At 39.1% G+C, this 13,437-nt stretch overlaps 1 protein-coding gene across 5 annotated transcripts in view; it reads right to left on the bottom strand.

Moving 5' to 3' along the window:
• Cul2 (cullin 2) overlaps positions 1-13,437 on the bottom strand; it is a 52,370-nt gene that overhangs the window by 1,564 nt on the left and 37,369 nt on the right. For all 5 annotated transcript variants that reach the window (XM_029472190.1, XM_021150184.3, XM_029472189.1 and 2 more), the window contains 11 exons: positions 11,419-11,543; positions 10,460-10,567; positions 9,445-9,504; positions 8,390-8,518; positions 8,210-8,296; positions 7,717-7,869; positions 7,389-7,466; positions 5,174-5,240; positions 3,722-3,924; positions 3,253-3,354; positions 702-818 (listed from right to left, as the gene is read on the bottom strand). In XM_029472190.1, the coding sequence (XP_029328050.1) occupies positions 702-818; positions 3,253-3,354; positions 3,722-3,924; positions 5,174-5,240; positions 7,389-7,466; positions 7,717-7,869; positions 8,210-8,296; positions 8,390-8,518; positions 9,445-9,504; positions 10,460-10,567; positions 11,419-11,543 (1,229 nt within the window). The remainder of the gene's footprint in view (positions 1-701; positions 819-3,252; positions 3,355-3,721; positions 3,925-5,173; positions 5,241-7,388; positions 7,467-7,716; positions 7,870-8,209; positions 8,297-8,389; positions 8,519-9,444; positions 9,505-10,459; positions 10,568-11,418; positions 11,544-13,437) is intronic.

Raw genomic sequence — 13,437 nt, 5'->3', positions numbered from 1 at the left:
GTTAATCAGCAAAAGCATCCATTTCCAATTAGTTGTAAGGAGCCTCACATTTCGGCTTCAACAGACCTACCTAAAGGAAAAGGGTGTGTGAATGTTGACATGAACACAGGGCTCTGTAACACACAGACCTGATGGAGCAGGTAGCATATCACTGTGCAACACCTATCAGTCTCTACATGATAACAATAGTGAAGTTTGTGTCCACAGTAAAAGAAACACCCAACGGTTGCATTGGAGAGGGAATAAAGTGCAGAATAAGCAATGGCAAAATAGTAAAGCTTACACATAGTGAAATTACTAACAATGTCATCTACCCACATATTCAACGTGCTCCAAGTCTATTTAGTGCTAATGCTACTTTTACTCTGATGCTTTTTCCTAATGCCACAAACCTTTCTTTCAGTTGAGAGCTCTGCACTGCTGAGCAACCCTAGGTTGTTCGTTCCACACAAATATTTGTGCATAAACAGAATGAAGGAATATTCATTAAAGTGGTTCCCATCTCCAGATGGAAAGGCCATTTAACAACTTGGTAAGTTTAGGATCTCTAGTTCAAACCTAGCAAAGTCCTCTCTAAACTGAAATTTTGAAAATTTGAGAACTCTTTAAAACAAACATTTCTTTATGCTATTTGGCCAACATTAGTCCCGCCTCAACGTTAACAAGGTCCAGTCCCAAAGCCCAGAGCTTTTCACTTTTACCTCTTGAATGAGGGCGTTGTGCCGAAGCACTTTGCGTGCTTTCATGATGCGGACAATAGCAGCTTGAAGATACATTTTCCGGTCCTCATCTACAGCACTTCTAGTCTGTTCCAGTTCCTGTTTTTATGAAAAATGGGGGTGGGGCATCCCCCACAAATAGGACACTGTCATTGATGTTTCAGCAGATGCGACTACCTGCTGCACTCAGAAGAGCCAGGCTTCGTTTCCAGCCTTCACACTGTGGACAAGCCCCTCCCTTCTGGACTCTTGCCCCAGGTATGAATAAAGTGCACAAAAAAGCTTGTAGGCAAAACAAAACAAAAGTCTTAAAAAATAAATCATATACTCAGAGGGGTAGGAAATTAGCTTAGTTGGTGAAGTGATTTCTATACTATATAAGCATGGTAGAGTTCTATGCCCAGCACCTATGTGAAAAGGCCAGGCATTGTGTCATGTGTGTTAGTGCTGCTGCAGGTCAGTCAGCCTAGACTATTCAGCCAGTGACAAAAATGCTACCTCAAAATAAAAAGGGAGGTAGGGGGAGGAATGGAGGAAGAATAGCTTCAAGAAATCACACCAAAAACTGACCTTTGACTACCAAACATATACACTGCTCAACACAAACCAAGAAAGAGCAGCAGCAGCAACAACAACAACAATAAACCATATACTAGGGCTCTGCCAATACCACAATCATCTGGTATCACCTCTAGTGGAGTACAGATTTGTGAGTACAAAGATAGGTCACTTTTGAAGTTTACACTATTCTAAATTATAATGCAATCTAAATACACAACTAAAAGTGACTTTAAGTTGCTCAGAACAATATTTTAAGACTGTTGTCTTAGCAGTAAACCTCTGTGCCAAGATTCTTTCAGATGAAGTTGTAGCAAGGTGCAGTGGTTAGCTCTAAGTGCACAAAATGGATAGGCTACGGCTGGGGACTGAGGGACTGAGGGGAGAGGTCCTCTGTCTCATTCAAAGATGACAGAGAAGACAGGCCACATAAGTGTGATCACTACTGCAAAACAAGGGCTTGAGGCATACACAGAGCCAGACAATGCCAGAGGATTAGGGACATTACAGCAGCTTTTAAACACAAATCCCTCAGACTGTTCATTCTACAGAAAAGGAGGGTCTTGGTCACATTAAAGTTCAAGACACATGGCAATTAATATGCATGTCTCCCTCATGGAATAGTTCTTCCAGTGGTGTGATATCTACTTTCCATCCCACACGGAGCACAAAAAGCAGTTAGGAAAGTCTTTGAACAAACCCCACTCCACACCACAGCAATGATCACTGATTGCTGAATTCTGTCAAAAGCTAGTCGCATGACTATATCTAAGAGTATCAACCCCATTCCTGCTGGCTCAACAGACCAAACTGTTCAGGACAAGCTGTGCATCCATGCACACATTTGATAAGTATTTCCTAAGATTTCCTTTTATAAAATCAGTTTCAATATGAACTTATATCAGTCAAGAAGGGCATTTTTAAAGAGAAGGCAAAGAAAAGCTAAACTTCCTACCATTCCTGCCTTCCCTTCTTTGAGGTAGGCATTCTACCTTTGAGTTACACTCACAAGCCCTAAGTATGTTTTAAAATAAAATGTGGGGTTGGGGATACAGTTCTCAGGCAGAGCATTCACATAGTCCATTTGAAGTTTTCATTCAATATTTACCATTTATTCACTTGCTCACTTATTCATGTTCATATACTGTCTTCCTTACCCACTCACCAGCTCCACCTCACATACAGCTAATGTTTGCTAATAAAGCATTTTGCTCAGTAGTTGTGACTGTTTGTGTATACTCAGCCCAGGGAGTGGCACTATTTGAAGTTGTGGCCCTGTTGGAGTGGGTGTGTCAATGTGGGTGTGGGCTTTAAGACCCTCTTCCTAGCTTTCTGGGAGCCAATATTCTGCTAGCAGCCTCCAGATGAAGATGTAGAACTCTCAGCTCCTCTTGCGCAATGCCTGCCTGGACACTGCCATGCTCCCACCTTGATAATGGACAGAACCTCTGAACATGTAAGCCAGCCAGCCCCAATTAAATGTTATTTTTATAAGAGTTGCCTTAGTCATGCTGTCTGTTCACAGCAATAAAACCCTAACTAAGACAGAAGTGAAGACACTGTTAAGTTGCCCAAGTTCCTTTAAGTAATCCAAATTCAACTCATGGAATCATTAAAAGAAAAACAAAGTAGACTGGGCAGAGGGTGGCAACAATAGAGTAAGAGAGGGAGGAGAGAAATATATTGTCTACACATGTGAAAATATCACAATAAAGCCACAACTACCTATACTTAATATGTGCTAATTAATGAGTAGATAACTGAGCTGGACCTGTCTTGCCTAAGCTGTTTATTTTTTAAGCATGAACATACTGGCAGACAATAAGGCCAACAACTGCAAGAATAAGCCAGAAAAGCATTATCATGTTATTAATTTCAGAGTGTAGAGGTTTGCTCGATCTTGGTATAAAATAAGACTCTTTCAAAACACTGCCTAAATATTTCTAGAAGAGATGACATTGAAACCAGTACTTACTTGTGGCGTATCCTTCTGCATTGATGTAGTAATCTTAAATTTTGTTCTCTTACTGCTGAAGCTCATATTTAATGAAAATGAAGATTCTGCATCGATATCTTCCTATATTTAAAACAAATTTTTTTTTTTTGATTTCACATTTACCAGACCATTATTCAGTTTCTATTTAGGAAGTAGCTATTTTAAGGCCCAGCCAATATATATACATCTTCTGTCTGAAACTGCTGCAGTAGCCACAATACTAACAAGTGAGCTGACTCTACAGGAACTGTTGCTTCCAAGGTTCTGATGTATCCAGTTAACCCATAATAGTATTTTGTTTATTTTTAGAAAAGCCAATGGCCTTTTCTTCTGGGAAAGTTGCTGAGCTAGCTTACAGAGGCATATGAGTATCACACAACCTTAAAACTGCCAACATCCCATCCAAGAGCCTCTATCTGCAAGGGTTGAAATCCCTCGGGAAGGTTACCTTTTCTGAATCATGGTTAATCATTTTCACATCAAGTAATGATTTGATTGTTTTGGTCAGCTCCTTTTCATTCATTTGGGTACTGTCTTGAAGTTCTTTGTAGCTGACAGTTTCACTGTTGTTAAAGGCAAGAAGAACTGCCATTTGGTAGGTTGTAACCATAGCTACATATGGTTTTCCCAAATAGTTCATTTTAACTTCACCTACAATAAAACAAAAAATTGACAGTACAGTGATCATCCAAAGTGTTTCCCTTTGACATTCTGGATTGTTTTCCTTAAAAAAACAAAACAAAACAAAAAACCCAGAGACATCTTAAGGTTAATGCAAAGGCATTTGAAAGTTCTTGCCTAGAGGACATGGGCTGTCAATGTTGAAGTAGTGAGTATGTACTATATAGTAACAGTTGACCTATTACAACTTTGTCAGAGTTTAAGCAGTGAATTTAGATAATTAGCAACAGGAAAGCTAAAGCAGAACTGGTGGGAGAGAGAGAGGTGGCAAAGCTAGAACTGAATGGAAGAAACAAAGGACAAAGAGAGACAGTTCGGAACTCTATGTGTATCCTCTACGTCTGATGGCTTAAGTTCAACCCTGTGTAACCACAAACTGTGGAAGAAAAAAAAAACAATCTCTACACACTCACAGGCTTGAAATTTAAGATGAAAATGTAAACATCAAACATATTTCACATGTAGGAAGAAAATCAGAACACTCGATTTATTCAATAAACTTGCACAATCAATGCAGTACTACTAAGAAATTACAATCTAAGATGCAAGCCAGTCATACAAAGCAAATGACACTGGTACTGAGATCAGCTTTTCAAAGGTAAAAACAAGGTTCTTAATAAAAGTCACAGCACCAGGATCAACTTCCTTATGTCATTTTTTTGTTGTTTATAATTTTACATGTGTGGGTATTTTGCTTGCATGCATATCTGCATGACATATGTGCCTGGTCTCTGTGTAGGCCTGAAGAGGGTGTCAGATCCCCTGCAAGTGGAGCTATAGCCCAGCTGTGAGCTGGACTGTGGGTGCTCACCTACAGACCTGAAGCCTAAGAAGAATATGTGCTTTTGCTTTGGCTGACCATCTCCAGGGAACTAAGAAGGAAGGCATTCTTAGAGTACTTTAAATAGAAATCGGTAGCCAGTGCTAAGGAAACTTTGGATAACAGGTATTCAAAAATATCTTACCCATCAGTCTGCTTTTCTAAACAAACTGTTTACTATGTATAAAATGACTGGCTGCAAAAACATATTGTCATTATAAAACTCAAAGAAATTCTTAAAGTGAATATTATTATCAGCATTATATAGTTCCTTAATGATACTAGAAAGGGAGATGGAAGAAAGTGGATTAAAACCTAGACTTAACACAGGAATTAACATTCTAAAGGATTACAATCACATAAATATCATTCAATGAGTAGTAAGTAATCGTTCTTTACCTGTACAGAGATAATGTAACCATGTCAGTTTCCTTCCACTGAAATGCTGGCTATAAAACAATTCAAACTGTTGAAAGAGAGAGATGTCAAGCTATTTGAAGGTCCTGAAACTTCTTTATTATGATACTGCAAACATAAAAGCATATTAACCCACCTAATGAAAACCTTGTTCAGAACCCCTGCTGCAGATCATGACTAGCCCCCGGCTATGTGGGTGTGCTGGCACCATTGTGGTTCCTCTGCTGAGTCGGCAGCAGCTTGTTTGCTCTGGTTCTTGCACATAGAGCACTCTACCCAAGCGCTGTGGTGCACGCTCATAGTCCCAGAGACATGCAAAGCTGACAGAGGCTCACTTCAATCCAGGAGCCTGAGGCCATGCTGGGAAACAGCACTAAAAAGGGGCAGGCAGAGTAACTTGGGCACTCAACTGCCTATGCAGGGCAGACATGGCTCTGAAATATTTCTCTTCTACAGTTTAAGTTGCTATGACATGGCAGAATGTTATTTATTCCATGTTATTTTTGTGTGTATGTATGTAAAGGGTAAAGTTAACAACACGGGCATGCCATCCTCAAGCATTTCTTCACATTATTTTGAAAGAGGGCTTCATTGAATCTGGAGCTTGCTCTTTGGGCTGTACTGGCCAGCCATGAATCCCTGGTGTCCTTGCATTTTCACTGGGTTCTAGACTCTAAACTCACGTCCTCACAGTCCTCATGTTTGAGCTGCAGTCACCGTACCCCACCTCTAAGCCTCAGTTCTATCCCATTCCCAAATCAACACCTGCTAACTTTATGTCTTTGTATAAAATCAGAAATAATATCAATAGCAACATTAATCTGTATTAATATATTAACCTTATATTAATATATTCTGTTTAAAGACCAAATATACCATCACATATGTTTCAACATGAAAACCATACCCACATTTACCAGCACATAGTTTCCCATAAATGACAGGCTGGCCCACGTACATGTGTAGTTAATACAAAGTAGGGTCTATGATATAACAATCGTGTAAACAATCACATGAACAATGCTTTAGGGTTCAAGGTGTCTATCTACTGCCTTTTGCTGATATTAGTACATTTAACTTTATAAGTGTATTCACAAGAGTCTAAAGAGTCAGTACTTAACAATGCATACTCTAATTGCAAATGACATTTTGGATCACAGAACCCATAAGAAATGGCTTATAAATTGTTCACAACTCCAGTTCCAGGGGATCCCACAACCTCATCTGACTTCTGAGTTCTTGAGTTCAATTCCTAGCAACCATACGGTGGCTCATAACCATCTATAATGAGATCTAGTCCCTCTTCTGGCCTGCAAGTATACAGGCAGGCAGAATGTTGTATACATAATAAATAAATGTTGAAAAAACTTCCTTAAACTTTTCTTTTTTATCAAAGCTTAGGAATTTAAAAAAATTCCTTGGCTGGATTGGACGTATAAAAGACATTAGTCCTAATTACATTTGTGTTGGGGTAGAACCCAAAGTTTCTTCGTGAGTGACAGCCTTAGTTTTTATTTAAAAAATGTATTTATGTACTTGCCCATTTATGTGCATATGCAGACTCTCAGACAACCTCAGACAGGTCAGTCTTTAGTCTTCTAGGATTTCTGTCCCACTTTAGAGATTTTTCACTTCAAAATGCAGCTTCCACATATTATGCTTTCGTATCTCAGTCTATACCTAACACTTATCTCAATTACAGGAAAATTAAAATATTACCAGACCTAAATGAAGCCTAAACATGGCTTCAAAGTTCAAATGGAAAAGTAGAAAGATTTGAAGCTTTCTCTTTTTTCTAAGATAATACACATTTATTTACTTAACTATGTATTTGGAATGGTGGTATGTTGTTCATGCTAGGGCCACACATGAGCATGAAAGGACGACTCATGGGAACTGACTCTCTCCATCAGTCACGTGGGGTGTGAAGATTGAATCCAGCTTGTCAGGCTTCACCAAGCAAGTGCCATTACCCAACTGAGCCATCCATTGCCGTTATCCCTAAACTTACATAAAATACCACACCCTATGAACTACAGGTTCTTAATAAGAGCTGATGAGGTTCCTGTGTATCACAAATAAACCCTAAACTGAAATACACACATCTCACACACACACACACACACGCACACACACGCACACACACAAAGCATCACTACAATGCCTTTGTTTACTGTTTGCTTCCCAGAACACTTACCATCTGTACACTTTTTTCTAACTCTTGGGGAATTGCAAATGTAGATGAAGGAGCCTGAGTGAGAGGCCATGCACCAGCCTAAAAAGGAACAGTGAGATAAAACATTCAAATCTACCTCAAAAACAAACCATTTCAATGGTGAGCTGCTGAGACACCTTTTCTCTTTCTTGGAATTCTGACAGTGCTATGGCCCGTTTTATTCCAAGTCTGTAAAATGTGGTCCACAGCTCAAAAGCTGACTAAATGTTATCAGGCATCATTTGCTAACCTTCTATATTACATTGTCAAAATGATTCATAAATCTAAAAAAAGAAAGGTACTATCATACCTGAAGAACATATATTTGGAAACTAATCCCCAAATCAATCACGGTGTCTTGGTTTCTGATGAAATTGTTGAACTTATTGTTCAAATCAGCGCTGACACTCATGTCTGTATACATTCGATGCAACTTGCTGGTAAACTCATAACCACAGGCTTGCTGGAAAACAAGTTGCAAAAAATATAACCTAAACTGAGAATGATCAGCCAGGGATCAATTAGGAGACCAGAGGGTTTTAGTTTAGTTTAGTTTTTTTTTTTTTTATTAATATTGAACTTAAAGATCATCTTAAATCACTGGAAACCTCTGGCCCTTTGAATCTCATACTGACACCCAACACTGTACACAAATACACTCATGCCTGAACACTTACACAGCCTGCTGTGTGTATACACATCAATGACTGCTGAAGTATACAGTCATTACATATAATGAACATACTTGGCTGTTGGTTCAAGATTTCTATGATATTATCTATCACACTAAAGATTTATGGTACCTTTAATTTATTGATCATGGCTTCTTCAGAATCCATAGACATAGACAACCCGTGAATTAGACGTTTTGCTAGCATTCTTGCATAGAACTGCAGGAAAATGGGAATGGTTACTTTTGTTGTTACTTGAAACTCAAAATAGAGTGAAGCTGGTAACTCTGATCTGAATGCTGTTCAGCTCACCTTCTGAAAGACATCCTTGTCATCAATGTACTTGAAAACTGTGATGAAACTAGTGAGCTTGTCCTCCACTTCATTTTCAGTCATCCCCTTCGCTGACTTCTTTAGCAAGTTGTCACAGTACTTAGCAAGCTCAAAGAGAAAGTGGTAATACATCTTACAAAGGACCTTTGGACAGACACTTCAAAGGCGACAACACAAAGCCTCATAGGTATGTCACTTAGAACAGATGTAAGGGCATGTCTTAGTCAGGGCTTCTATTCCTGCACAAACATCATGACCAAGAAGCAAGTTGGGGAGGAAAGGGCTTATTCAGCTTACACTTCCATGCTGCTGTTCATCACCAAAGGAAGTCAGGACTGGAACTCAAGCAGATCAGGGAGCAGGAGATGATGCAGAGGCCATGGAGGGATGTTCTTTACTAGCTTGCCTCACCTGGTTTGCTCAGCCTGCTCTCTTATAGAACCCAAGACTACCAGCCCAGAGATGGTCCCACCCACAAGGGGCCTTTCCCCCTTGATCACTAATTGAGAAAATGCCTTACAGTTGGATCTCATGGAGGCATTGCCTCAAATGAAGCTCCTTTCTCTGTGATAACTCCAGCTGTGTCAAGTTGACACAAAACTAGCCAGTACAGGGCATAAACATGAAAACAAACCAGTAAATGGTTACCAGCAATGAGACAAAAGCAAAGCAAAAGTGGTTCAACAGATGCTGAAAGCTGTTACATCCTAAAGTTATACTTTAATATTATCAATGTAAAACATGCGTGATCAGCTAAGTTTTAAAAACACAAGACACTAGAACTAAGAAAAAAAACCTAATCAGCATAATGAATAGTATGCATGCCTTTTTAACAGGATTATCATCTTTATGAAATATTTTCTCCTTTGGTTAAAAAAGGGCACATGGTTTTATGCATTCTGAATGTAAATTTAAATATATATATAGTGTGGACAATTTTCATATTCTGAAAATGAGTACACAAATTCATTTGCCATTCTAGTAGCTTCCCTTTACAACTTTGCATGAGATTACCTTCAAGCAGCTAAACTTACCAGTTCAGGTGCTTTGCAAACAGACTTGGGTTCTCTGTAATTTACAACAGATGTAAGGGCCTAAGCGAGAAAACAGCCCAGTGATTAGTTACCAGGAGGCAAAAGCGGAGCCTGTGGATCTGAGCTATGTCTATAATACCCACAGTTTGCTATCTCTCTTTCCCTCTATCTCTGGATGTAATATATAGGTGTTCACACAAAGAGTATAAACATAAATGAAGGCAAGGTCTACCTTAGCTATTGTTCTTCGAAATTTTCAGAGTCTGTCATGAGACTTAGGGTGTAAGCTAGCTGGACAGCAAGCCCCATGATCCCAGCCCTCTCCAGCACTAGATTACACTATCAGACCATTGTTTTGACATGGGTACTGGTGGTTAAGCTATCCCCAGCAACTCTCAAGGCCATGTGTTAAAAGGGATATTGGCGGCCCAGGGGTGTGGGGCTTCTTTTCCTTCTTTCTGTGCTACTTTGGGTCACCATTAGGTGAACATCTTCATGTACTATAAGAAGCCCAAAGCAACATAATTAGTTAGGTAGAAACTTGTGAAACCCTGAGTTAAAAAAATTCCTTCTGCTTAGCTCAGTGTTCTGTTAAATTAGCAGGAAGATGACTATCTCACAAATCAAGAGTCAATTTCTTATGTCAAATATCAACTCAAATTCTTTCAACTCAAATTTTTTTGGTGTCTTTCAAACCAAGAATGAATACAGCCTAAATGTGGTATAGGTTAAACAGAAATATAGCCCTGCCACTGCCGGGGCTCTAACAAAGGACCAGAAGTAAAGAGCATTAGGATTTTGCACACCAGGTCACTAATAACTCAGAAAGACTGACATAAGATACTTTAAAACTCAGATCCCCCAATTTAAACGAGTTATTTAATGTACAGTCCAGTGTCTCAAGGGTCTCAAACTCAACTGCCTAACAAAGATGCCCAACTGAAAACTGTACATCACAGGTTAACGAAAATCCCATGTACAGATCACATGCATGGGTTATTTGTTTTAAAGTTACCTTATCTAAAGCACTCATAAAATGCTGATCACCATTCAAAACAGTGTTGATAAGTTGAACGAATTTACCATGTACTTCCAAAACTGATTCCACAAATAGTGTTGGCATCTAAAAACAAAATACAAAGTATAATTTCACATTTTAACATTTTCAAGAACAAAACTTGAATAAAGAATACTTATAGTTCTTTTTTTATACTTATATACTCAAATTATACTTATACTCCTCCATACCCCCAACTCCATATCTCTGCTTATATTGATCTTAAAAGTTTTAAGACTTCTCTCTATCAAATGGGACTGCCATTCAACAACAAGCCTAACAGGTCCTCTGCCATGTAAAGGCACACACACTCTTATGCTGGGTCACAGGGTGAATCCCTACATCCCAGGCCCATCAACACTAGGATGAATTCTGAAAAGAGGACTAGAATGCTTGTTTGTGCCTGAGAATAAGATCCTGGAGTTAGTTGGGTAGAATTAAGTTTTTGTTCAATGTCACTCAATACTTGGAATCTGCAAACCTAGCAATAAACTATGAACATGCCTAGTAACAACAGCAACAAATACATGGTCACTAAGTAGCAAAGGCCATTTCAGACAAATGAAAGTTAGGCAAGGTGAGGGTATTTGACTGTGGCATTTTGAATGGCAAGCATAGAGACAGAGGAGGCTTTAAAATCTCCCATGTACAAAGCAACATGATTATGTACACACTGCAAATAGTTTCCTGTCAGAAGGTTAACAAATGCTACGCGGCAATCAGTATTGTGGGGAAGAGGCTGATCAATGATTTTAATACCAAGAAAAGCTCAGTAAATTCAAGATTTAAAATATTAGAATACAGGTACCCTAGTTTTTCATGACAAACTCTTTTATAGCCCATCAAAGTTAAAAACCCCACAAACCCTACATACATCCCCCTGAGAGGAAGCGTTCTCGCTCCCCTGTGAGACTCACATGCTCCTGAGTCAGGTTACTGGTCGCTCTGAGGCCCTCGTCATGGATGTGTTTCTGCAGCTCCTCAATCATATGAGGTAAACCACTGGACACAGCACGGAGTAAGACGTACATATTTGCCATGTCTGAGAGGAAAAAGTTTATTAACTTCCCAAAGAACCTTATTATGTAGTACATGCTTTTAAATGTACAAGTTAAAAGGAGTATGCGGATAAAAGCCATCTGCCACTTGAATCCAAACACACAAACTCACTTGCCAGCTGCTGTGCCATACTCCCCAAAAGAAGACAGATGTTGTTGCTGCTTACTATGTAGTGGTGGTGGAGGAAAGTCAAGAAAATACTCATATTCTTCCCCTTCTTTTTCACTCAAGTGCTACTATACATGTGTGTGCTACTGGTAACTACAGAGCATCTTAACATACAAGTATTTTATACTGGACGATAAAGCAAATCCACATGTTTCACAACTTTATTACAGTTACTTGGAAACTAATGGGAAATTATATTGTAATTAAAAATATGAGCAAGAATATCTGTACTGGGTGGTTTTGTTTGTCAACTTAACACAAGCTGGAGTTATCTCAGAGAAAGGAGCCTCCCTTGAGGAAATGTCTCCATGAGATCCAGCTATAAGGCATTTTTTCAATTAGAGATCAAGGGTAGGAGGACCTATTGTGGGCGGTGTCATCCTCGGGCTGGTAGTCTTAGGTTCTATAAGAAAGCAAGCTGAGCAAGGCAGGGGAAGCAAGCCAGTAAGTAACATTCCTCCATGGCCTCTACTTTCTGACCCGCTTGAGTTCCAATCCTGACTTCCTATGGTGATGAACAGCAATGTGGAAAATGTAAGCTGAATAAACCATTTCCTCCCCACCTTGCTTCTTGGTCATGATGTTTTGTGCAGGAATAAAAACCCTAATATCTGTAGTAGAAACCTCTATTAAATGTGCTATGGTTGTGTCAATCTTATGGGCAGATCCTTCTAAGCAGAGAACCTAGCAGCAAGGTGAGAAGAGATGGCTCTGTAGTTAAGAGCACTGGCTGCTCTTTCAGAAGCCACAGTCCTATTCCCAGAACCTATATGGTGGCTCACACCTTCACACAGACATCTATCTATATATATATGTAGGCAAAACATTACAGCAAATAAAATAATAAATGAATAAATCTTTTTTAAAAAACCTCCTGTGCCACTGAACTGTGTACTGTGTTTATCTTAAACATCTTATTGATATGTAATATACATGCAGACGTGTACACATTTGGCTTCGTGAATTATTATAGATGAATACACAACACCCCAAATATGCACACCCAGACTTAAAATAATAGACATTACCTATACCTAGAAATGCCCTTGATCCATCTCCCAATACTGCTCCTCTATAAGGGAAAGTAGCCATAGGCTGAACTCCTCTGGCTTGAACTACGAACACGATTACACAACTCTTTCTCTTCGCTGAATTTTTTTGTTTTGTTTTTTGTTTTTTTTGTGGAACATAAGGCTTATCTGTGCTTTGTTTAGCTTTCATGTAATCATGGCTACTCCTCTGTAGTATATGCATCAGTGGATGTGTGACTGTTTCTAGTCATTAAAGGAACATTATTCCTAGGAAAACTGTTGTATAGTTTTGTATACACATGGATAGATGCATAGGGGAAGGAAACCCATACCGGAGAGAGTTGCTGGGTCATGAAATAGATACTTCATACTCAGTATAAGCATTGCAATATGGCTTCATCAATTTATACTCTCATCCCAAGGTACCGGAAGTTCCTGGTATCCTACTTATTTCCTGATATGTCCTATATTCTTCCTGACTACATAACAAATCACACACAAACACCACCAAACAGCAGCAATAAAACAAATGTTTTCACTATTTATTGCTGACGTCTCATTGAACTCTTGCTTTAAAATGAGCACCTGTTTTACCCTTCCCAATTTGATTTCCTACTGCATATAAGGAAAGTAGCCCTTGTGATATATAAAAGTATAAACACATTTTCCTAACTCATC

Source organism: Mus caroli, unplaced genomic scaffold, assembly GCF_978045245.1.
Source record: "Mus caroli unplaced genomic scaffold, Mus_caroli_1 scaffold_19, whole genome shotgun sequence".
NCBI lineage: Eukaryota > Metazoa > Chordata > Mammalia > Rodentia > Muridae > Mus > Mus caroli.
The sequence above is the reverse complement of the archived record's forward strand: the minus strand, read 5'-3'. Positions and strand labels throughout refer to the sequence as shown.